General features: G+C 45.5%; 1 protein-coding gene across 17 annotated transcripts in view; it reads left to right on the top strand.

The window, feature by feature from the left end:
- SYNE1 (spectrin repeat containing nuclear envelope protein 1) overlaps positions 1-23881 on the top strand; it is a 1651720-nt gene that overhangs the window by 559140 nt on the left and 1068699 nt on the right. For all 17 annotated transcript variants that reach the window (XM_069606781.1, XM_069606782.1, XM_069606785.1 and 14 more), the window contains 9 exons: positions 1077-1245; positions 2696-2792; positions 6639-6841; positions 11869-12033; positions 13871-14023; positions 17500-17643; positions 18654-18827; positions 22095-22253; positions 22747-22911. In XM_069606781.1, coding sequence (XP_069462882.1) covers positions 1077-1245; positions 2696-2792; positions 6639-6841; positions 11869-12033; positions 13871-14023; positions 17500-17643; positions 18654-18827; positions 22095-22253; positions 22747-22911 — 1429 coding nt within the window. The remainder of the gene's footprint in view (positions 1-1076; positions 1246-2695; positions 2793-6638; positions 6842-11868; positions 12034-13870; positions 14024-17499; positions 17644-18653; positions 18828-22094; positions 22254-22746; positions 22912-23881) is intronic.

Below are 23881 nucleotides of genomic sequence, written 5' to 3'. Positions count from 1 at the left end.
GAGCCAATAATCACCCATAAACTACTGGAAACTGCTTTGTTTACAACAACCCAGCGCTCTCCCTCTTTCACGAGTATCCCTTCCGGAGCAGATGGGTGGTTAAGGAGGTGGGAAGGATAGAGGTAGAGATTTGAGTCTGGTTAAGGAGGTGGGAAGGATAGAGGTAGAGATTTGAGTCTGGTTAAGGAGGTGGGAAGGATAGAGGTAGAGATTTGAGTCTGGTTAAGGAGGTGGGAAGGATAGAGGTAGAGATTTGAGTCTCTGCGGCCGTTCCTCTTCAAGGCGAGCACAGATGTGCCACCCCTAACCCCCTGAGGCCACACCACACTCACAAGCTTTAAACCCCCCAGCGTAGGCTACTAGTGGACATGGCGTGTAGTAACAGCCGTACAAGCAGTGACCCCCTAATGGCTGCCGCCTCTCAGTGCTGTGGCACCACAATACCCAGTGCTGTGGCACCACAATACCCTTGTTCACTCATTCAAAAACATAATGAGGGGAAATATTGGGAAGCACGTGATTGTACTATGCAATACAAAATGAGGAGAAGCTAAAGGAGCTGCAAATATGGGTATAGTACATGTTCCTGCTCATACACACAGGGTATTTGGTTTCTGGTGAAAAGGCTGGCGTGAATATGCCAGTAGGCCAGCATACTCACCATGGCAGTGAGTATGCTGCAGTAAATGAAAACACCGGTGGCGTACGGCACATGGGCCTGCGCCGTGGTGTGCCGGCAAATCGGGACACTTCTGGTTTCCGATGCCCAATTCCACGGCAGCAGGTGAGTGAGGTTGAAGGTGTTGAGGGCACTGTGAGAGGTGTGCTCGGAGGGTAGGCGTATGCAAAAAGCGGGCTGTGGGAGAGGGGACGCCCACATCGAAAGAGCAGCAAAGGAGGGTGACACATCTTGGGGTACACAGATCAGGTCATGGGGGGTGGGGGGGACACCGGCAGCAGTATAATGAATGGTGGAACAATGCCGGCATGAAGGGCAGTCGGCATGGTGCTACCGGCAGAATCACATGGGTACGTAGCCGTGAGTTGCACCACTGACATGTGTCGTATATTTGCAGGTTCCATTTTGTTGCATCCACATCACAGCTGCATTTGGTGAGACTGGAGTTCCTGGAGTTGAAGTATCGTCTCCTCGCCCTCTTAGTGCTTGCGGAGTCAAAGTTGAAATCGTGGATTATTAAATATGGAAGACGGGAATCCGTGGAGCTCCTTCTGCAAAGCTACATAGTAAGTGCATCAAGCGCAGAGCGGGTCTCAGCTAAGTGCGGGGTAGAGGATGGTTCAATGGGTGCTGAAGCATATTTTATGAACAGGAGGTAGCTTGATTATTGCTTAATGTACTTCCTGATCATTCCAAACATTGATCTCTGCAAAGAGTTGCATATTTTTAACATTTTCAACTCCACTCCTCCCCCCACAAGATTTCAGTTTGATCCTCTGGGCTTATGATAAGTTACTTATAACGCACTTAATACCCAGAGGTTTCTAAGCGCAGACCTGGGGATCGAACCTGTGTTGCTCTGTGTCGTCTTGCTTCCAAGGCGAGCACGTTGCCCCTGAGCTATCCTCCCGAGACTTGTCATCAAATGGAATACTGTTTGTTGCAGAGGTTTTAGGGGTGATGCTAATAAGTTGACTCATTTCCGCAATGTCACAGTGATGAAAACCTGTGATTACCTACATGAAACAGCATGGCCACTCAGAAGCAGCCAATGGAATGAGTAGTGACCTGCCGCTAGAGAGGGCAACATTATCCCATGTACCAAGTGAGTGGGGTGCATCCAGCATGTCCCATTGGCCCAGAGCTGGAGGAGAAACAAATGCAATGTGGAAGTGGTCAGCGGTTTCAGGCCTCCTCTTTATGCATTGTGAGGTGGGGAGGCGGGGCAAGGGATGCTGCAGGCCAGGTCATTTGACTGACAGCTCAAACTACAGCATCTAGCCAAAGGTTACCGATGGCTGCACTACCCAAGGGGCTGATTCACTGAGGAGTCTCTCTGAGTAACCCCAGCACCTCCTTGCCTTATATCCGGAGAGGGCAATTTGATTCACAAAGAAGTTACTGGTACTAACTCTGACTTCTGTCTTTCTCGATTTACTGACCATAACATCTTTGTGAATCAAATTGCATTCTCGGGTGTTATTAGGGGTACTTCAGGGTTACTTCCTATGAAATCCGCCCATGTGTATCTTTAAGCATTCGCTTGGAAGCACAGAGCTAGCGCAAACATCCCGGGCAGTGCTTTCTCTGAGTGTGGAGGGGCGAGCAGTAGAAGGGAATAGCCAAAGGTCCGTGCATAGTCATTTTTGCAGTACAAAATGACTTTGCACTGCCAAAATACACTTTGCACAGTTCCATGAATCAGCGTTTGTGTGGAACCGTGGAAAGAATTTCATACATCTGGACCTTAATGATTCAATGATAAATTACTGTTATGAAATGTGTGTTGAATAATGACACAATACAGTCAGCTGCGTTGATTGCACATAGTCTGGGCTGGATATTTGGATGGACAGGTATAATATGGGGGGACAATGCTCATTCTCCCATTACATCCCAAATATCCCTGAAATACCACTTGGCTACTTTATAAAGACGCTCCTCTTCAAAGGGAGGCTGTGGGTTTAATTCTGACCTTTCCCTGCCATTCTCTAACATGAACCTTTGTTTTGCCAGTCTTTTATCGAGGGAAATCGATTCTTTGAGCAGTATGAAGTCACGTACCACACCCTGAAGCAGGCGGCTGAGATATATGCCCAAGTCGAAGGATCAGGTAAGGACTTTCCCAGCGCGTGTATTGTAAGGAAAAACCTTGCTGAGATCTCACACTGAACCTCTAAGAGCAGAAAAATCATACTGGGCCTTTCGAAAAGCCCTAAAAACCTGGTTATTCACCTAAACTAGTCGACTATCGCCCTGCCATCACCGCCAAATCAGTAGTTTAGGTGTTGATATTGTCTCTGGAACCCATGAACGAACATAGCATTGTCATGTTTGTACCTGTATGCACCTTTTCTTTCTGTACCCTACCCATCCATATGATACCCAGAGGCGTAAATGGGGTAAGGCCTGAGTGGGCAAGGCCCGCCCAAAATCTGTACATGCCCACTCAGCAGCACTGTGTGGGCATTTACAGATGTTAGTGTTACTGCGGTGGGCCCGACTACATTAGATTCAGGCCCCACTTGTTAGACAATTCTGGCTATGCCTCTGTATGTACGGATGACTAAGGACTCAATCTAAGGGGTTTTCCCTGCTTATGGGCTCCATGTAACTGGATCATAGCGCCCTGATGCCTGAGGGCTTGTGTGCGCTGTATACATTCAAAATAAATAATAAATAAGCCACTGCTGACTGCCTCGCAAGGAGGCGGTCGAGCAGCGGTCTAAGAAACCTCCGGAACCATGTGCCTGGGGTCACCGCAGTCGCCAGACTGGCATGTCCTAGTGGCACATTGTCCTTCCTGCTATGGCAATTCCTTTAATATTACGAGACTGCGGGGCCAATTCCCAAAGCGTGTTTGCTGCTGGAAATGTATTTGCATCCGAGCAGATGCACACGTTGCAGATGATGCAATTTGTGCCGCAGCAACCGTTTTGCCTTTTCTATAAGCCATCCTGTTCCCCCAATCAGATAGTTTCAACTTTACAACTTTTAATATTGCTATGTTGTAAAAGTGAGCCCATTGAAATGAATGACATGCTCTTTAGCGTTTCTTAATAAAAGACCACCAAATAAAGCTCATTTCAGGGCTGTGCACTTTTATTGCTTAGAAATCAAGCGGCTGAAGGCGCACTTGTTTAAAGCTTATTACACCAGAAGCTGCTTGATTAGCCATTTACCTTTCAGAAAGATGCGTTTGAAGGTACAAATGGCTCATTTCAATCACCAAAACATGGCAAGAATCTAGACAAGGCCCGCTGGATCGCTGCAGTTACCCAATTACCATCCAGGCAACTGTTTTTCCAGCATTTTAAAAACATAAATATTATGTGACTATAATGTAATACAGAGAATCATACTGCCATAGATGTTACCCCTCATGAATGCCAATAAAAAGGGCCAAGGGCACGTATGCTTCTTATGCAAATAGTTTTTGTTCATACAGTAGTTTATCTCCACCTCTAGGAGCCAAAACTAAACGGTATACTTGTGGCTGAATGACTGGAAATAGGCAGGAAATTCCAATGAGAGACACGCCTCCACGTCTATCGCGCCAGACGCTGTTAATTGTCTACTGTGTTTGCCCTATATAAAGGATTAGGGTTGAAAGATCGAATTCCAAATGTTTGAGGGAGAAAAGATCGACGATTATTTTTTCGAAATAATCTTCTGTTTTTTCTCTCCTGAACATTACTGAGTTGGCCCACACCCCACCCAGACCCCTACCCACACCCCCCTACTTACCTTGCATTCCGACTCTCTGTGTCCCTGCGACGCCTGTTCCCTTTCACTTCTGTGATCGGGAACCGGCGCCGCAGGGTTCTATCCTTTTTTTGGGTGGTTTTCTTTTCGGGACAGCTGCAGAGGTGTCCCCCGCAACTTCCACTCACAATATAGTGAGCAAGGGTGCGGGGCACAGCCCCCAGCACTGAATGCGTGATCTGGTCAAACTTTTCGGCCATTCGTTTTTTTTCGAACGTATGAAATTCGGCCAAATCACGCATTCGGAATATATATTTTTTTTTAACATTTCAGATGAAACACTATATAAAACCCATACTTACTCACGAATTGACACAAACAATGCTTGCTTCTGTAATAATCTGCCCCTGCCCCAGCTTGCCATTGGTCACATTTGGAAAACAGGCAAATCCACAGGCTCGAATATCACTGTTCTACTATTTTTACCTGCAGGTGAAACACTTTCCCCAAAGTGTGAAACACATTCGAGATTACAATGTAAAACAAAAATCGCTTTCAGCTTCATCGATTTCTGCCTGTTTTTCGTTTTTTCTGTGTGAGAATCAGGTGCATTCATGGTTCCAAATGTTGTAGATAGAAATTGCATGCGTCGCATGGGTGATTCCTGTGCTCACCAAGCGTGTGCAATTTGTAGGCGGCCAGAGACCCAATTTGCTCAAACCACACGTTCAACTTACATATCGAATTCCTTGTGAATTAGGAGCTATTTTCCCAGTTCTAATAAACAGAAACGCAGTATCCTGGTCAGTGGCAGATTTAAGACAAAGGGCCCCGTGGGCAGCACGTGATAAAGGGCCCAAGATGGGTTGGTCATAGAGGCAGATCTTAGGGTGAGCGAAGTTAATTGTGATCACGAGTGCGGAATGGCAAACTTTAGGAACAAAAGCAATTTTTTATAATGTTGGCTTTATTGCGGGAATGTGTTAATTTATTCACGTCTAGCCCATGATGTGTTTGGTCTACTTGGAATAAACTGGGAGGTGAAATGGAAAAACAGCAAATGGCCATCATCTTACGTGATGCCTTTTGTTTAAAGTTCCTTCTGGGCATGGAAGGGTTGTGTATTTGCCCCGCCACCCATTGACACCCAGAGTAGAAATTCTCACCAGGGGGAAAGGCCTGGCTATGGGGAGGCAACTGCTGCTCAGGTGGAGATAATGGGCCCTTGTAAATGGTGGGAGACCACCAACTGCCTATTCACAAGAGGGCACATCGCAAACCTGTTAGTTATGCATTTCTTTGGCATCACTTGAGACACCCCCCCCCCCCCGCATTCATTAAGAGCAGTTAGGGCACTTCTATGCATAGTGAACTTGGCAGCCCCTCCACTTTAATGGATTCATTGCTCAGTCAGTGTTCACACAGAACACGCGGGGCCCCATGAGCGCTGCTGCCTCTGCCTGACTGTGAAAACAAATGGGAAGGAAGGGAATGGGGGGAGGGGCCCGGTCGCCGTTTGTCTGCCTAGCGACCGCTAAATCCGCCCCTGATCCTAGTAAAGTAAACCACTGGCCTTGCGGGGCCCTGAACTTCTGAGAGAGAACCAGATTGGACTGGAAGGTTCTGGATGCTCTGTCAGAAGCCCCTACTTCCCAAGGAGGTTGCCTCCGCTCGACTTGAGATAGCTCCTGTAAGGAGAGGCACTGTAAACAATATCACCCATAGGCATGCAAGCAATCCCTCCACCCAATGTTTATTTATTTATTTTTGCATTTATAGTAGCGTGCAAAGCCCGTGGGCATCTAGGGGCTGTTACAAGCAGTGAATTTGGGTAGCAGGTAGTTGCAGACAGGTTTGCTGATTAGTAGGTAGGACATGGTTAGTTGAACAAGTGAGTTTTCAGTTTGTTCCGGAACACGTGGTGGGAAGGCTCCTCACGTAGTGGGAGGGGGCGATGTTCCAGAGGGTGGCACTGCGAACCCGGGAAGCTTGATCCGCCAGCTCTTTTGCGCTTGAATCTCGCTATACTGAGGCAGCAGTTGTGAGTGGATGGGAGGGGTTCTGGTGGCCATGTTGCACGCGACCACCAGCTGAGTGTTTTCCACCAGCAGCAAGACAGATCTGTTATTCAGAGCAAATAAAGCACTCGCACGTATATTGAGAAAAAGCATCTGAATGCAAGTTATTTTACACTGGTTTTCATGAATGTGTCCATGTTTGCCTGCGTTCAATATTTCAACATCTTTCCTTCCAGCGGAGGAAGCAGAGGCCGTATCCAAGTTCCTGACTGACACCAACCTGCAGTGGCGAGACCTTTCGGTGGAAGTGCGGAGCGTGAGGAGCATGCTGGAGGAAGTGGTGGTGAACTGGGACCGCTACAGCAGTACCGTGCCCAGCCTGCAGGCCTGGCTGGAGGACGCAGAGAAGATGGTCAACCAGCCCGAACACGCCAAAAAGGTAGATACGGACAAGAGCGCAAGCACCTGCCCCCCCCCTCTCCCCATGTGGAAAATCATAAAAAAGGAACAACCACAAAAGGAACCATGTCATTTACTCATGCTCATCCTTTATACCTGCCTACTCCAGGGCTGGACTGGCCTATAGGGGACTCTGGAGATTTTCCGGTAGGCCGCTTTTGTGCGGTATTTACACATTTTCCCACAGGAAAAGGGTTAGGTTTGCTGAAAATGTGTTATATGGGGCCACCCTGAAAATGATTTCCAGGCCCTCTTGTGGCGCCCAGTCCATCCCTGGCCTACTCAGTGTTTGTGTGCTTGCATTTCCACTATACTGTAGCCGAAACCCTTTAAGAATATGCTACAATTTTAACTAGGGTAGTTGAAAAGAAACAAAATGGACGCCACGAAATGAAATACAGTGTGCATAATGAATAGAAGGAAATGTGGAGGGGTTTAACAAGGACATTTGGAGTAGCGGTCGGGAAAGGGGGTGGCTGTTCAAATGGCCGTTCGAGTGTGGAGGTTGTGCAGCTGTGTGCCTTCTCAATCCTTTTCCCTCAGTGCCACTTTCTGCAGCAGGGGAGTTGCTAGGTCTGGAAAAGACCCGGGGCTAAGCTGATGTCAGAACTGTTGGGACTGGGGGCTAGCTAGTCTTTTGGCTGTAGCTCCTGAGATTCTATCCAGGGCTACAACCAAAAGATCAGGGGCTATAGCCCCCTTACTCCCCCCCCCAGCAACGCCCCTGTTCTGCACAAAGATGAGCCCTGTGGGGTCCATTCACAGGAGTGAGTGTGCCTTACGCCTCGAATAAGATGTGACTTGCACCAGGGCAGGTAATGTGAGTCCCAAAATAGCACACATCTTATTCCCAAAAAGATTTCAGACTTTATCTACGGCCTTATAACTTGCCGCACATTGCACACGCTGCTGCAGTTTGCATTGAGGAATAGTACAAATTGCTCACACATAACAGATTTAGTCACCGCAATCACTCAGGTGGAATGGGTGTGTCAATTGCGGGGGCTATGAACGTGTCCATGTCTTGCCTGAAAAGTACACACCCACAAAGGTGGTCGCACAGCGTTACTCCTTTCAGTATTAACCTTTGTCCTCTTGCTGTGACTCACACGTGCATGTGGCATCAGAAGTGTGAGACTTACAATTGTGGGTGGAAAATGAGTTGGCTGTGTAGAGAAGGTGGAAATGTGCCCTGCTAACATGTGGGCCTGATTCACAGAAGCGCTTTATAATGGTGTAATCCCACAGGAAAGCGTTCTGAGAATCAGGCCCTATAGGTGTTGTTTAGAAGAAAAAAACAATGGTAACTACAATACTTTGCCTCACTTTAGATGGCACCGAGACACATTACTCCAGCACAGTGTGCACTCCCCAGACCGCCACCAAAACAGGCGTAAGGCTGTTTTGTTTATGAGGCAGGCACAGCTTACATTTGTTTCTGCTAAGCATGAGTTACACCTATTAACAGACATGTTCTTCACACTGTTTGAATGTGTTTAAATGGACAAGCAGATCATTTCATCCTGATAGTGTATTTTCCTCATTCAATAGAAGGAAGTTCAGTTTTTAGCATTAATATTTGTAAGGGTTTCCTTTTTGAAACTGAATTGGGAAGAGAAAAGAAAAGGTCCTACTGCTATGTTATGGTAGCAGAATTTGATTTAGGGCAACTACCCTACCCAAAGGGACTATCAAAAAAAAGAGGAAGAAAAAAACACGATAATGCGCTTGGACAGTTAGTGAGGATATAGGTACGCTTTTGAAGCCCTGCAGAATTTACTATATTCATCTATAAGCCTCAGGGCCAGAGCAAGAGAGTTCCAGAGTAGGGGGCCAGCGACAGAGAACGCATTGCCCTCCACCGTGGATCCCTTGATCGCTGGCACAACAAGAAGAGAATGGCCACCCGAACGTAAAGCTCTGTTTGGAACATAGGGAGCAATCTTCTCCGGAAGCTATAGGGTGCCCTGGCCGTGTAAGGCTTGGTGGAGCATACAGACGGCCTTAAACTTGACCCTACCCTCGACTGGGAACCAGTGAAGCTTGTTCAAGACTGGCGATGCATGTGCACTTTTAGTAAGTCCAGCCACAGGCCGTGCCTCCGAATTCTGGGCAACCTGTGCTCCCTTCAGGTGGCATTTGTGTTGGGCCAGCAAGGTGGCATTAAAGAAGTCCAGGATGTCCATCACAGCACAAGCTACTACCGGGCTGGAGAGGAATGAAAGGCATCACTTTTTTCAGGGTTCTCGTCTTGAAAAAGTCTGAACGGCATCTGGGTCTAATCTGCAGATCTGGAGAAAGGGGTGGCCGCCATCTTGATCCCCAGGATCTTAACGGAATCAACAGGGATGGGGAGGTCACCCAGAGATGTGGGCCAAAGGGCTGTGATCCAGATGGACTGAGCAGTCAGGGGGGCAATCACAAGACCTCTCACAATTCTCTCCCCATTGAGTCTTTGCCAGTTTTGATTCCTCCAGGTACCAATATCTGCTGGACAACCCTGTAAGCGCGACGCAGCTTCCTTAAGGTTATGAGCAACTCTTAAATTAAGCTGGGTGTCATCTGCATGCGCACAGAACCGGCAGCCATGATCCTGTATCAAGTTGGCCATGGGGCGGACATAGATGTTAAAAAGCAGGGGTGAAATAGCAGATTTCTGGGGAACCCCACAGGGCAGACTCCATTCATTAGTGACCCGCCTGACATGAAGCTTGTATGTTCCACAGAGACATGTACACAGAATTTGAGCACATCTGTGCTTCCCATGCACATCTTACACAACCCGGCTAGCACATGTTCCATTAACCTCCAATGTGCTAGACGGCTCTACTGCATAACAAGGCCACACTGGCGTCTGCATGCATGCAAGCACACTGGCTTATCAAACTAAGCACCTACCAGATAGGCGCGAATCTTCAGTCCCATAACCCCACAGCATATGGCCTGACAGAGAGAGGTCTGTATGTTTAACGTGTTTGGTTTGAGAAGGGGTTGATATGAAATCGCCACTTCCAATGAAAACAAAAAGGGAGGTAGCGGGTGAAATGCCACGTATGTGTACATTTTAGGCCGCAACAAAGACGAGAGCAAATTGCAACACATTGATGGCAAAATGGCAAGATGGCATAGTATGCAACCATATTGGTGTGTGATTAAAACGAATGATATACAGGAAAATACACTGTGCAGATACCACTGACAATGCTGGACTCATCAAAACCACAAAAGCTAGACACTGTTCCAAAACAGGTTTCATTAGATAAACATCACATCATAAATGAATGGTTCAATTAACGGAATCTATTCTATTCTATAGAATATTCATGTTGCAGCAACGCGCCCGAAGGCCTCGTGGCGCTCACAAAGACGTACTACAAAAAACACACATCCTCAGTCAGCTCCTTTATCAAAGAGAAATGTTTTCAAGCCATTTTTAAATTGTGCGACTGACGGGACAGATCTAAGCAAACACGGCAAGGCGTTCCATGTAATGGGGGGGGGGGGGGGCATGAGTCAAAACTGGACCCTCCAGTCCTTTTCAGCGAGATGCGAGGTTGAGCCAGAAGAGCATCCTTGTTTGAACGCGGGGTGCGCCCAATAGATGCTCTCTGAATTCGGGAACAGAGATATGCAGGGCCATCACCAGCCAAACATTTGTATACTATACTGGATGCCTTAAATTGAATTCACTGGGAAACGGCAAGCCAATGCAGGTTCCGCTGAGCCGTGGAAATGTGAGCCCGTCGGTCCACACCACAGACTGCACGGACGCTCCATTTTGAATGACTTGAAGCCTTTTAATATTTGTCTGAGAGGTGCCTACCAAGAGGTTATTATAATAATCACATTTTTTATTTATCGTTGCAGCTGCAATCAAAGCCCTATTTCTTTCCAGAAAGCTAGGAGTGAATTTGCCATAAGAAATGTGTCATGTAGGGCCACAAGGAGTTGAGCTTGGGGGCATGTTTCTTGAATGTTAGCTGGGAGTCTAAAAACACCCCAAGGGTTTTTACATATTCTGAAACAGGAACGTTGTTACCTTCAATCAGGAAGGAGCTTTATAGGGGATCCAATTATTTAAGTTTATCACCCATTCCAAGATTAATGATTTCCGTTTTTTTATCATTTAAGGCAAGCAATCTATTACTGCATAAATCTCAAAGCATATCTACTCAGCAAACTTCTCTGCAACATGATTCAACCCTGCAAATAAGTTCAAATATTTCATCTGGGCAAACACACAAGACATTAAAATAATGGGATATGCAAGCAGGATGTTATCTTGTGTTATTAAATTGTGTCGGTTCTGTGAATGAATAAAACCAATTGGAAATTAAGTAAGAGTTCATGTGTAATTATGTAAACTAAAATAAACTTTCTTTGGGGTTTCTTTCTATTAGTATCGACGACTTGACCTCAAAGTTCTAGATACAAAATGGAATCGTTTTTAGCTTTTGTGATTTTGCTGTAGTACACCACTTTCACCTATAGCCATCATATGTTTTTATGGTATATTATTGTTTGAGATCAAATTAAACCTACTGTAAATAGTAAAATTAAAGTGCTATTGGCTGTTAAATGGGGCATCTGCTTTTTATTTTTGTTTATGCTTTATTGGATAGAAAACCTTCCTATTTGGAAAGTATACTTTCACGGATGAACACAGAGTAAATGAAGGGCTTGTATGTTGGGTGTGACCGCCATACTGCTAAACATTAACAAAACAGAAACACATTTTTAAAACAAAAAACATATTTTTAAAAAATAATTTATTTTTTTAGAAAAAGCAAGTAAAATAAAAGTAATGTTTTACTTCCGTGATCTAAAATGTTTTTTATTTGTACTCTTTACACCAATTTAGGTGTAAAATTATTGTTTCCAACCTCCTCTTCATTGAAAGTGTGCTATAACAGTGCAGACCATATTTAAGAGCTGCCACCTGTAGATGACATTAGTATCACGTCCAGACAGAAGCATTGCAACCCTGTACTTTGTCTTCGTGGATAGGACTTCTTCCGCCATTTGCCGCACTGGATCCAGCAGCATGCCATCATGAACGATGCCGGGAACTTCCTCATAGAGACCTGCGACGAGACCATCTCCAAAGACCTCAAGCAACAGCTGCTGCTGCTAAACGGAAGATGGAGAGAGCTGTTTATGAAAGTGAAACACGTATGTTGTATCCACGTTTTCAAGTGACATATAGATCTTTTTCTATGAACCAGAATTAGGAACATGTTCTCATTAGGCTGATTGAAGTATGGGCAGTGAGTGAAAATATGGCCGTTGCACCAGTCATTCCCGCCCCCAAGACATTTATCCAAACAAAATGAACTGCCAAGGCCCGGAACACACCGCAACACACATAAAGGGACAGAGAATCCTTCCTTCTTTGCATCCAACAAATTGTAACAATTCAGTATTTAACAAAAGTGTTCAGTACTGAATTGTTAGAAGTTGTTTGGTGCAAGGAAGGCAGGATTTGTTATCCCTATCTAAGTATTCCAGCCCTTGGCAGTTTGTGTCTTGTTTGTCTGCACTTCCCGGGCTGTCACGGCTTCTCATTGGTATATTCAAAAAGTCAGTCCTTTAACAATATATACAAAGGTCAATATATACAAAGTCCATGCAGTACAAAAACTATACATAAAAACACCCTGCTTTGGAGACAGTCTGGCCAGGACTGTCTCAAGGTCCTTACTGCAGTCTTTTTCCTATTTTTCTTGGTGCTCTCTCCTGGTGCTACTCTGGCAGGTGGACAGGAGCAAGCAGCAGCAATGTGTTGGGGCCCCAAAGTCCTTACTTAGTCTGGGATGCGTATACAAGATGCAGCCCAGGAAATTCCAGCAGTTTGGAAGGTTCTTTCTTTTATGTTGGCCGGGCTGCGTATGTCAGCCCGGCATTGACTGCAGCAATGGGGGCCCCACAATGCCTCAACCTGGACCACGTCTGCCAGGTGTGGCCCATGGAGTCCTAGTAGGCCACTTGAAATGGGCTGCCCCTTTTTAATTATACATGAGCTGGGAGGGCTGTAACGTTGGGCGCTCTCTGCTGTGGGGAGCGCCAGTGATTAGAGTGCCCGGATCTGTGGCGGTGTGAACAGGGTTTACAGGGAGGCAGCTGTACTTTTGTGCACTCCCCTGTCTATTAGAGGAGCGCCAGCTTGATGGCTTGGGCAGCTGCTGTGAGACAGCAGAGCAGAGCGCCTGTCAACCCTCCTTAGCAAGGGTTGGACAAACTGTTATCCACCCGGTACTCTGCTCTCACCAGTAACGTTTTTTAAAAAATGTATAGTACAGGATCGCCCGTGTGGTCGCGTCTTAGGGTCCTTTATTCTAATGTACTGTAGTTTGCGGATCCCCGCGCAGCTCTCCATTCCTTTTATTTATTCATTTTTCTTTACCACTGCAAGGGAGTTACAAGAAGTTGTTTTCTATAAAATGTTCCTATGCAGAAGGGAAGTGCATGTACTTCCCTTTACAGCAGCAAAATACTTTTTTATATTCAGACCATCAAAGGATGCAACATGTTGGCACCGAAGATGGTCACCTTCTCACAGCCCTTGCCATGTAGTGAACAAAAGGGTAGAAATCGCACTGCCGCATAAAAAAAAAATGATGCTATGAACAAAAAATGTATACAACCTACATCCTTCATCCTTCCTCAAAATGAGAGTGGGAATGAATGGAAGAAAATGTGACAAATATGTATACAGATATCCAGAAATACAGCATGCAGTGTAGCTGCCATCCTGGCAGATTTCTCACAATTAGGTGGATTTCACGAAATTTCTCATGGAGTTCATTAATTGACATTGGGAAACCTTCATTGCTGATAATGAAGGCTTAAGAAGATGAATTAACCCACAAGCCCACTCGCCAAGAAACTGGGAGCCCATGCCGGACTGTTGATTAATCTCCATTCAATGGCCAAGCTCTTAGTTGAGGGAAGGCAGTGGTCTTTGCTGAAGAGTTCTCACTTCTTTTCTGATTCCCTCCTTGTTTCCCAGTATGCCCGAGCGGACGAGTTTGACACGGCGAAGAAGGACTACGCGGACGGCGTTGCCGCCTTGTCATCGTTTGCTAAACAGGGAGAGAACGCACTTACCGCTCCTCTGGATGTTTCTTTGCTAAATATCAAGATGCTTGTCCAGGATCTGGAGGCAAGTCCTTTCGTCAAATGTTGCCGTGATGTGTGCATGTGTGAAGCTTGATTTAATCATAAAGGCTTAAGGTAGCACTATGGATCAAAGTCCTGACAAACAAAAACAACATTATTTCCCAAAGCGTTGTATTGCTCACGTGTATTTGTTCATTTTCAGAACACTTGGCAGTAGATGTGTCTCTCAGGGACATGTTATTTGGAGTGATCAGTTTCCAAACATACAAATATGCAGCTAATCGATCATTTGTGCCCTATGATATGATATATGATATGACGTGCATGTACACAAGTGGTTCTAGGTGCCACAAGACAAGGGAGGGGGGACAGACGGAAAACCAGACAAGCAATCCTACTAGGCCTTGTGACATTGGGATCGTGCAAGTGCGAAGAGAAGTGCAGGGGTTAGGGAGAGGGGGAAGTGCCAGGGAGAGGTAGGGGTGAGTGGGATCAGGGCAGCATGGCTCTGAGTAAGCGCAGCCAGGCCAGCACGGCTCTGGGCAAGTGCAAGGTGACGGGGGGTGCTGTAGGGGTTACAGTTACAGCACCTAAGTGCACGGTAGGCTAGGAGGCAGTGCATGGAAGACTGGTCGTGGAGGAGTCTGGTACCCAGTGAGACTCTGAGGGTACCAAGCAACCAGTCGGCGCAGCAGACAGGTAAGTTAGCAAGGGAGCGAGAGAAAGAAGGCAGAGGAGAAAAGGAGGGTCTTCCAGAACTTCAGGTGGTCCAGCTCAAATTTGATAGGGGCAGGGAGATAGGCCGTTCCAGTGAGAAGCACCTGCAGAGGAGAGAGATCTACCCCTCCCCCCTCACTCTCTACCCTAGGGCAATATACTGTGGATAAGTGATTTTGCACATCAAAAAACGATGAATTTGCTTCATATGTTTAGAGACAACTGTGGCAGTAACTGTCATTATCTCTGGCAGCTAGATTTGAGCTTTCCTATTTGGGATCACTCTGCTGTTCCCGACTCCCCTCGCGTGAATGTTTTTTCTCGCTGTGCTGAATGGGTTCTTTCCATTGGTTTCCTGAAAGGAATAGGACCACCTCTCAGCGGCACAAGCCACTGATGGTCTTTATCCTCTTATTAGTATACTTTGGCTCTGTAGGCAAAGAGGACCTACGAAAATTAAGAACTAGAGTTTGAGGGCATAATTCCAGAAGAAATGTCACCTTTGGTAATTTAGCATTCCACCCCATTAACACTAAGCCGGGTGGTAATAGTGGTGGTAACAGGAATATGTATTTGCAGTGGTGGCATGGAGTTAACACCAGTGGTAAATACTACTGGGGCAAATTACTACCAGCGGTAAAAATATCACAAGAAGAACACATATTAGTCCCTTATCTGCCATAACATGACGGCCACTCCAGAAAGTCAGCAGTAAATCAGATTGAAAGTTCCACCAGAACAATAAATGAACACTCCGGGGACAGGAGCAGTGTCCGTGCAGAACATGAATCCCTTCCCCGTGGCTGAATGGGTGCTACCTATGAACATGAAGTGCACAATTTACGTGTTGATGGCCACCATTTTAAGACATCTTGGGAAAATTGACTGGCGGCTATGAATTTAGCATGCCCCATACTTTAATCAATGCTGGATAATCAGCTGTAACCAGTCCAGTGGTATTTTGCCCATCTGTGATTTCTGCACTACTGGCAGCTAGGGGTGGACATAATTCTGGGTTCCTGTACCATAGATGGAAATGGTTAATTGGGGTCAAAATCCATCACATTTATCGTTTCGCTCACTTGACTCACTTTACATTTCACCCCTGTTGACTGGATTGAGTGGAATCTGACAGGCAAAAAATTGCAGAGGTTGTACTAAAATCCAGCTAATAAGGAGGCCGGAATGTTCTACATGCTCTTAATTGCCTGAAATAACTGACATTCCATCCAACCGGATGGTGTGGACTATTCAGGCCTCCTGATTGATCAAAAAGATTCCACGCCCAGCACAACCATAGAGTGGAACCATGGGAATTCCTGCTGGAGGAGTGGAAGCAGGGGCAGATTTAACCCTCTTCCAATGGCATTTACCACTTTCCACCATCTGCAGCATTGCCGTCCTTTCCAGAATGAAGCCCACTGGGCCTTAACCTGCACACTAGAGATATTTCTCTCAAAAGCCCAAGGCTCTTCTCTTCTGCTCCTTCCTGGGGTTGTTTTTTTAAACAAGGAAGATTGAGGGAGAGAAACTGGTGTGGGGCACTATGATAGAATAACAAAGATGATGGAGGCCAGTTAAGGGGCAGGCAGACAGAAATGATGCAAGGGCCAGTCTAGCAGTCTTGGTCCAACCGCAGTAGCAATCAAGGCAAACACCGGATGGTTTACGTGCAGTAGGAAGTCTGTCTTCTAGGGCAATGGGCCCCTGTCTTAATTCTGAGCAACCTGGACACCTCAAACTATTGGGTTCGTCCCCCCATTGATGACTGTAATTTTAGGCATCATTATCACCGCAGAAGAATGAGGAGCTGAGCGAGCCCTGCCGGGGTCCAAATCTCTGTTCTTTGGGATGAACACAGCTATCTGAAAAGGGTACTTAATGGGCAGACTTCTGGTAGAGGAGAAGCAGTAATGAGGTTCATGAAGTGTGATGCTTAAATGTATAACTGTTGCTAAGGGACTGTGAATGGCTAGACGGCTTTTCAAATGATGCATGTCTGCTCACTTTGCTGTGGGTGATGGGTTCCTCTGGCCAATGATGAAAATATGCCGTAGTGCAGCGTCCAGCAGTAACATTGAGGACCCACCATTTACCCACCTTCCGCTTAATGATCCTCAAGCCAGCCTATGTCCAGGCCATATCTTGAGCTTATTGAAGTGGTGTGCAGTTTTACCAGTCCCAATAAGGAAACTGGGCAGTTTATACAGTCATGATTTGCTTCAAGTTCCAACAATTGTATACCACATGTGTAATGTAGGACGATCCGAAGCGATGTGCATATGCAGGGGTGGTGCCGCAACATATTGTGCCACAGTAAAAAGTGGCTTCCACTTGGATCTGTAAGGAGTTTGGTCTTGTGATCTCAGTAGTCTCTCCTGGACTGGTGTCTGAAGGCCCACCCGCATCGAATAGTCAATGTACGATTGGTGATGGATCTTCGCACTGCCTTGACCTACAAAATCTGGGGTGTAAAACCAACAAGCTCAAGGATTAAAATGGGTGGGACTGGCTTAACCCCTATATAATTCAGAATGGTGATGCCTTAAACCCCAGTTTGTGATTAAGACACCAAGTTGTTTAATATGTAGCACAAGGGTCGCCCCCCACTGAGCGCACCTTAAGGTTTCTGTAGACTTCCTCATGTTGAAGTAATGCTTCCAAGTGCATGAACTACGCCTGCGTTTCATTACTGTATCTCAATGTTCTTTTTCCGCGTGCCGATGTCCCTGATGGGCGCGACCCAAGCTGTGCCGCGTCTATAATTCATGATCTTCACGTATGTGCAACTGTTTGATGCAGGATATTAAGCAGAAGATACCGGTGATGGAAGCTCAGTACAAGTCCCTGACCAGGACGGCCCAGCTTCTCACAAAGGACGCCCCCCAGGGGGAAATCAATGACATGCTGACGACCATGTCAGGGATCAAAGATCAGCTTTCCAAGGTACTTGCACATCCGTTTCTGAGCTGCAGAAACCTCATGCAGAGCCCTTTATAATCCAAAGCTCTACGCTGAGTACATGGTATGCTAGAAATATTATTTTAATGCTTTGAGGGCCTCACACTTCCCAGCTAGCTAGACATTCATACGGGGAGCACAGCAGAATTGCTGATCTAGGAGAAATAAATGCAACCTATTGCTACATGTGTTGGCTTATAAAATATTAGAATAATTATTGGTAGCAGTGGTCGAAGTGAGCGGGAACGGTCGGGAGCGGCGTTCCACTGCATTTATTTTTTACTGTTAACAGATCCACTACTTTTATCATACTTCTCCACTTTAACACCCAATAGCAGTTCCAGTCAAAATTAGATCGGTTTCAACTCAATTGGCTGTCAACCAGCATGGCCGCAACCCTTGAAAAATGTGTGGCACGTTGCTCCATCCCTGCCTACTCTGTCCCCTGCTGGGGTCACAGCTCCACACTTTTTTTCGATACACTTCTACCACTGATTGGAAGGCTCAATCTGCTTAATCTATTCTGTACGTAGTTAGGCATCGTAATGATGAATCACGTCCCCCTATGTTTTAGCAATGCAGCTTGTGCTCAGCAATGCTCTTTTAGACAGCTTTAGGATGGTTTGGGTCTATTTGACCTAAAACATTTGACCTAATCACATTTAATTGAATTTATTTGACCTTTTTTCGGTCTAAAATGAGGGGGCAGACCACCCGCAACCCCTCCCCCCAATTCAATTCCCCTCAACCAAATCTATACCCTTACCCACCCACATATATATATATAATTTAATTTGACCAAATAAATGGTCAAATAAATTCGATCAAATGTTTTAGAACAAATGTTTTTAGGTCAATTATGCTAATACCTTTAGGACAGTTTGACTGGATGAGGCATACGCTGGCTTCCCTAAGATTCCCTTAAAAGAGGCGAGGGCCTGCTGTGTAAAATGTACATGTTGTAATGAGAGTGGGTGCTCCTGCTGTGTTTGCAGGTGAGGGAGTGCTGCCCCCCGCTGCTCCATGAGTCTCGTCAGCTGCTGGCCCCCTTGGAGGAACTGGAGAAACAGATCACGTGCTTCTACGACGCACTCGGCCAAGTCAACGCGATTGTGTCGGTGGTGGACCCCAACATGCAGTCTCCAGCTGTCTTCAAGCAGACGCACCGGGTAAGTCCTAAAAACCTTGGGGTTCAACTCAGAGACGATATAGAGATTCACCATAAAGGCGCATTCGTCTGAATTATTCTGTCCAAAATGTATTTTGCTCCATTTTCGTTGCTTGCATCATAGGGAAGGGATCAAGCGGCATTTGCTGACAGGTCATATGACCAACAGCAGATGGTATCAGGTAATAATGTCCCCATACATAATATATGATATGGTATGAGACAAGGGGTTCCACAGGCACAAGTGACCAAAAGGACCCCGGGTTGGTGATTGTGGAGGTGGGCAGGCGATTGCCTGAACAGAAAGGGGCAGTCATTGGCTGCAGCAATAGTGCATTTTAGTGAAAATGTTTCAATCTGTTCTTTCTTTGTTTCTCTCTTGATTACCCGTTGAAACAGAGCACTCGACCCTTTGTCTTACAGGGGGGACAAGTTTACTGGAGCACTTGTGATCCATTTTTGTCATGATCACATTAAAGATCACTTTTGGCAGAGTGATCCGTTGTGATCACTCTCAAGTGTGGCTTGGCAGTGATGGAGCCTGAAGAAAATGTCTTTGTGTTGCACCTGGTTCTAGCATAGAAGTTGCACATGGTCATCACTGCCAACAGATTTCGGCCAGTTCAAGATGCCCCAAAGCACAGTGAGAACAACACTTTGTGATCTATGAAAATGATGCCAATTTCACCCCATTTCTTTGTTCACGATTGTCGCTGCTTTTGCCACAAAAAGCGAGTGGAGATACCCACACACCCATCCCTTACACCACTCACCCCTCCTTTCTATATACCTTACCCAAACTTACCATCCATATGTTTGGGGTCCAAAAACGGGAAATAAATATTCTGCGCAATTGCCTTTCGGCAAAAGTGGGTAATAGCCATTGTAACAGGGCTCCCCAAGGTGCCATAGGTGGGGTGTTTTGGCAGAGAAACAAGAGCAGCGCTGGTCTCATGCAGAAGAAAACTCTTCCTGCAACCCTGCGCCTCCCTCCTATTCAAGTGTTGCCTTAAGTTTGGCATTGCCGATCACTCTCCCTTCTCTACTTCCAAGTCCCCATCCTGTCCTCTTCCTCCCCTCTTTCCTTCTCCCCTCACCCCCTTTCTCTTGGTTTCATGAAACGGCTTTCTCACAATGAAGTGGGGTTTAAATTATAACCAACAAATAGCTGCTGTTTGTTCCTTACAAATCAGTAATATCATATATTACATGTTTTTCTCCTAACTTGTCCTCCGAGACATTAATAAAGGACTTTTTTTACACACCTCAACGGGAGTCGGTGCTCATCTTTGAGAATTATTGTTAGAGTACGGCTGGGCTTTCGACTGCTTGTCAGTCTTTGTTTATATATATATATATATATATATATATATATATATATATATATATATGTGTGTATATATATATATATATTTCTCTAAGGAGGTCCGTGCATTTGACTTACCATAGCAGTTGACTAAATTTCTGTGTGGGGATGGAAAACAATATCTCTGGATGGCCCTTGGACCTCAATGGAGTGACTGAAGTTGCAGCCATTGTATCCCGACACCGAAATCCTAAGGCTGTGCAAATCAGTATTTATGTTTCAGTGTTGTTTAAAAAGAAATGATCACCAAGTCCAGTGTGTATTATGTACTTAGTGATTCAAGCATACACCCCTTTTGTCACAGAAATATTTATCAAATATAAAGATCTGTGGCCATTATTAGTCTCCCAAAATGCACTTTGATTTGATCCAAAGCAGGCTGGAACCCTCATTGAGAATATTTGACCCCTTCCTGTTTCTAGTAGTGGTATTTCAAAAGAATACTGTAGGAGTGTACCAGAATTTCTAATTTACAATAATAACTTTATATTAAAAAATAATGTATATGGTTATTCTAGATTTTCACAGTATGTTCTAGAAATGATCTTCAGAAATAAGCATTGTACATTTTAAGAATGAGCATTTCTTCAAATTTAGTACAATTATATAAAAAAACATATTGTTACATTTGCACACATAAAACATAATCCCCTTACCTCATCCCTATTTAAATTATAACTTTTTGGTCTGGTGGTGCAGCTGTCAGTAGCGGCTGAAGGGGCTCTTGCAAATGTTCTCCTGACAACATGACTCTCACTGAAATTGAAAGACACAGATACATAGAGTGACAGTGAGAAGGGGGAGAGCAAAGCACCCACACACATCCTAATCGACACAAGCGCTAAAGGGACATCGCAGAAAATCGTGCAGCTGAAGTCAAAAGATACAGATGCCCCACAATAGCACACCTCTTCCTCCCACTATTCTGATATATAGGTCGACTCAGTGCATATGACACCACACTCAACCGCAAGACCCCGTGATAGACACTCTATAGGCCTCATGTCCATATAATGTGCTATATTCAAGTTTATTGCTCCTGATGAAGGCTACTCCAGCCGAAACGCATCAAGCTTGTTGTTACTAAATTGTTTAATAGGTTGAATGTCTTCATCCACCATAACATTTGTTACAAGAAACTGTGTGTTATCGAAAACTTTGTAAACCACATGTTTAGATATCTGTATCTACATGTCATAACTTCTGACTGGCAACAGTTGATAGGTGTGCAGGGGGCGCGAGGGTTTCCTTAAATAGGACCTTATGTGTTTTTCTCCCGATATTCAATAAGATCCATATTAACACTCAATAGTTCAAATTTTACACTAGATCATTACTTCATAATAACCAAACTTGTTTTAAGGTAACCGATATTACTATATTGTATCAACATCTGACAAACAAGTCATGTTTTTAAAGGTTAGCATGTGTTGTGTAGTCTACTGTGCCTCATGGACTTATTATTTATTCAACCAACATCAAGGATTTCCCCGCATGGGGACCCATTTCTGTGCCATGATCAGGCAGCTGCCAGTCCTGGCTTTGGCGCATTGAGGGATTCATTCAATGTGTTTGTATTTATTTCATTTAGTAAGTTGGTAAAGTGCTACATACTGTGGAACAGTTCTTGATTCACCCGAGCTCGGTAAACTGAGTGCTATTAAATTCGGTAATAAGGAAATGTACTTTTACAGTGCTTAGAAGTGCACGGAATCTGGTAGGATTGCTACACACAAGCACCTGAGATTGTTATCCATAAACAACAATGGATCAGTCTTAGATAACGGATGGCAAAGGGTACTTAGGATGTGTTTATGGCCAAGTTACCGAAGGACATGCATGGGTTTTTGGGCTTTGTGACAAATCGTGCCAAGGTAACCCTGGGACTTTCGTTTCCTGCAGGAATTAGCATCGTCGCAAGAGACCTGCAAGAAGAGCTTGGCCCTGATTGACAGACATGGCCTGTCAGTCCAAAAGGCGCTGAGCCAGAGTAAATCACTGCAGCATTTCGACCGAGCCATCCTCCAGAAGAAGGTCGCAGACACCCAGAACGCCTTTCAGGTACTTGTTTAATTCGCTCTCCTCCGAACCCCATAACATGTGAAACCATTGCACCCACGAGAAGCGTGATATATTTTCTCCCACTATGCAGCACAGACATCATAACACTGCACGTGTATATTCTGTATTCAGCCTAAAGTTAACTCTGCAATGTCAGTCTTGTAGTGTTTGCTCATCCAGTCCTCTTTCTGTTTCACCCACAAAGTAGCTCCGTTTTTATCTCCTTCTCCCTTGATTTCCTATTTAATTGTTTCATCACGGAGGGACAGCTTGAAGTGGCTTGGGTAAAATCCTAACTTTTGACAGCAGTACTAAAATCCCATTAGATTCTTTTATTAGGGAGGGTTTCTGTGAACATTGTCCGGCCAACATCAAGGTTCTATCGGAAACCGGCCCACTCAGTCAATAGTTCCTATGCTGGGAGCATCAGACGTGGCTGCACAACTGCTTAAACCTGTACCATCAATAGCTCTTTCCTTATTACATCCTGTAGAATATGGTAAAGAAGAGTGCGGATTGGAGGAAGCAAATAGAGGTGAACAGCAGCATGATGAAGAGGTTTGATGAGTCCAGGGCTGAGCTGGAGAAGGTGTTGCAGACGGCGCAGGCTTACCTGAAGGAGAAAGGCAACACAGAGGAACTCCTCAAGAAACATACTGTATGTACATCTCTTTTTCATCTGATTCCTTCATTGGCTTTCTCTCTTTCTGTGCATAATGATGTCTGCCGCGTGTTGCCTTAGATGAGACATTGCATAGACCCAACTGTCCAATGAAAGTCAGGTCTTATACCCAGAACTATATTGCCAGGGTGGGCGGGCAACTCTCCATCCAATAAGCCCTAGCCGCGCACGCATCAGGCCTTGGCAATCACAGCCGTTGCATTGTTCTGTGTGTGAGTGGTGGGGTCCAGTGAGGCTAAGAATAGTGTGGTCTAGTTTGCTGGAACAATGCGGACCACATTAATGCCTGCGCTGCTGGTACTTTTAACCAATGTTGCGGGCCTAATGTGTTTTGCCAGGCTCCATTTCCACAGGATTTTCCCCAAAACTGCCCCTGCAGGTACTTCTGAGACATTTTGTTGTGACAAATCACAGTTTGCAATGAATGGGGGCGCATCTTTGGCTGACCGGGACTGTTGTTTGGCCCAGTAGGACCCTGGGCCCATTGTTCTGAGTGGGGTGGGATGGTTTCACTGCAGCTGGCTAGGTAAAACGCCCTGCTTTGAATAGAGCCCGCTTGAGCGTGAGGTGGCTGGGCATGACCCTGGAGTGAGCCTCCAGAGGAACCCTCAGCGCTGATGGTTTCGTGTCCAGGTTTCTTTTTAAAATGCTGTTGTTGTATAAACTTCCTTACCCCCACTTGCGAAAATCAGCGCACTGGCCCAGCACAAGCACACAGAATCACACTAGATAACATTAATTTCACACACAGCATGCACTTGCCACTGGCTTATTCACACAAGCACCCATTGTCATATACTCACTTATAACACAAGCATGCACTCATCCATGCACGTATTTAAATAATTAACATAATAAACTTACCTTCTGCCTGGCCGGTCCTGAAGTTTGTTTCCTCCCCGTGCTCCAGCTCCCTCATAGCACGAACAGGAGCCAGCTACCTGGC

Source organism: Ambystoma mexicanum, chromosome 4p (assembly GCF_040938575.1).
Source record: "Ambystoma mexicanum isolate Mex_15411 chromosome 4p, UKY_AmexF1_1, whole genome shotgun sequence".
Taxonomy (NCBI): Eukaryota; Metazoa; Chordata; class Amphibia; order Caudata; family Ambystomatidae; genus Ambystoma; species Ambystoma mexicanum.
The sequence above is the reverse complement of the archived record's forward strand: the minus strand, read 5'-3'. Positions and strand labels throughout refer to the sequence as shown.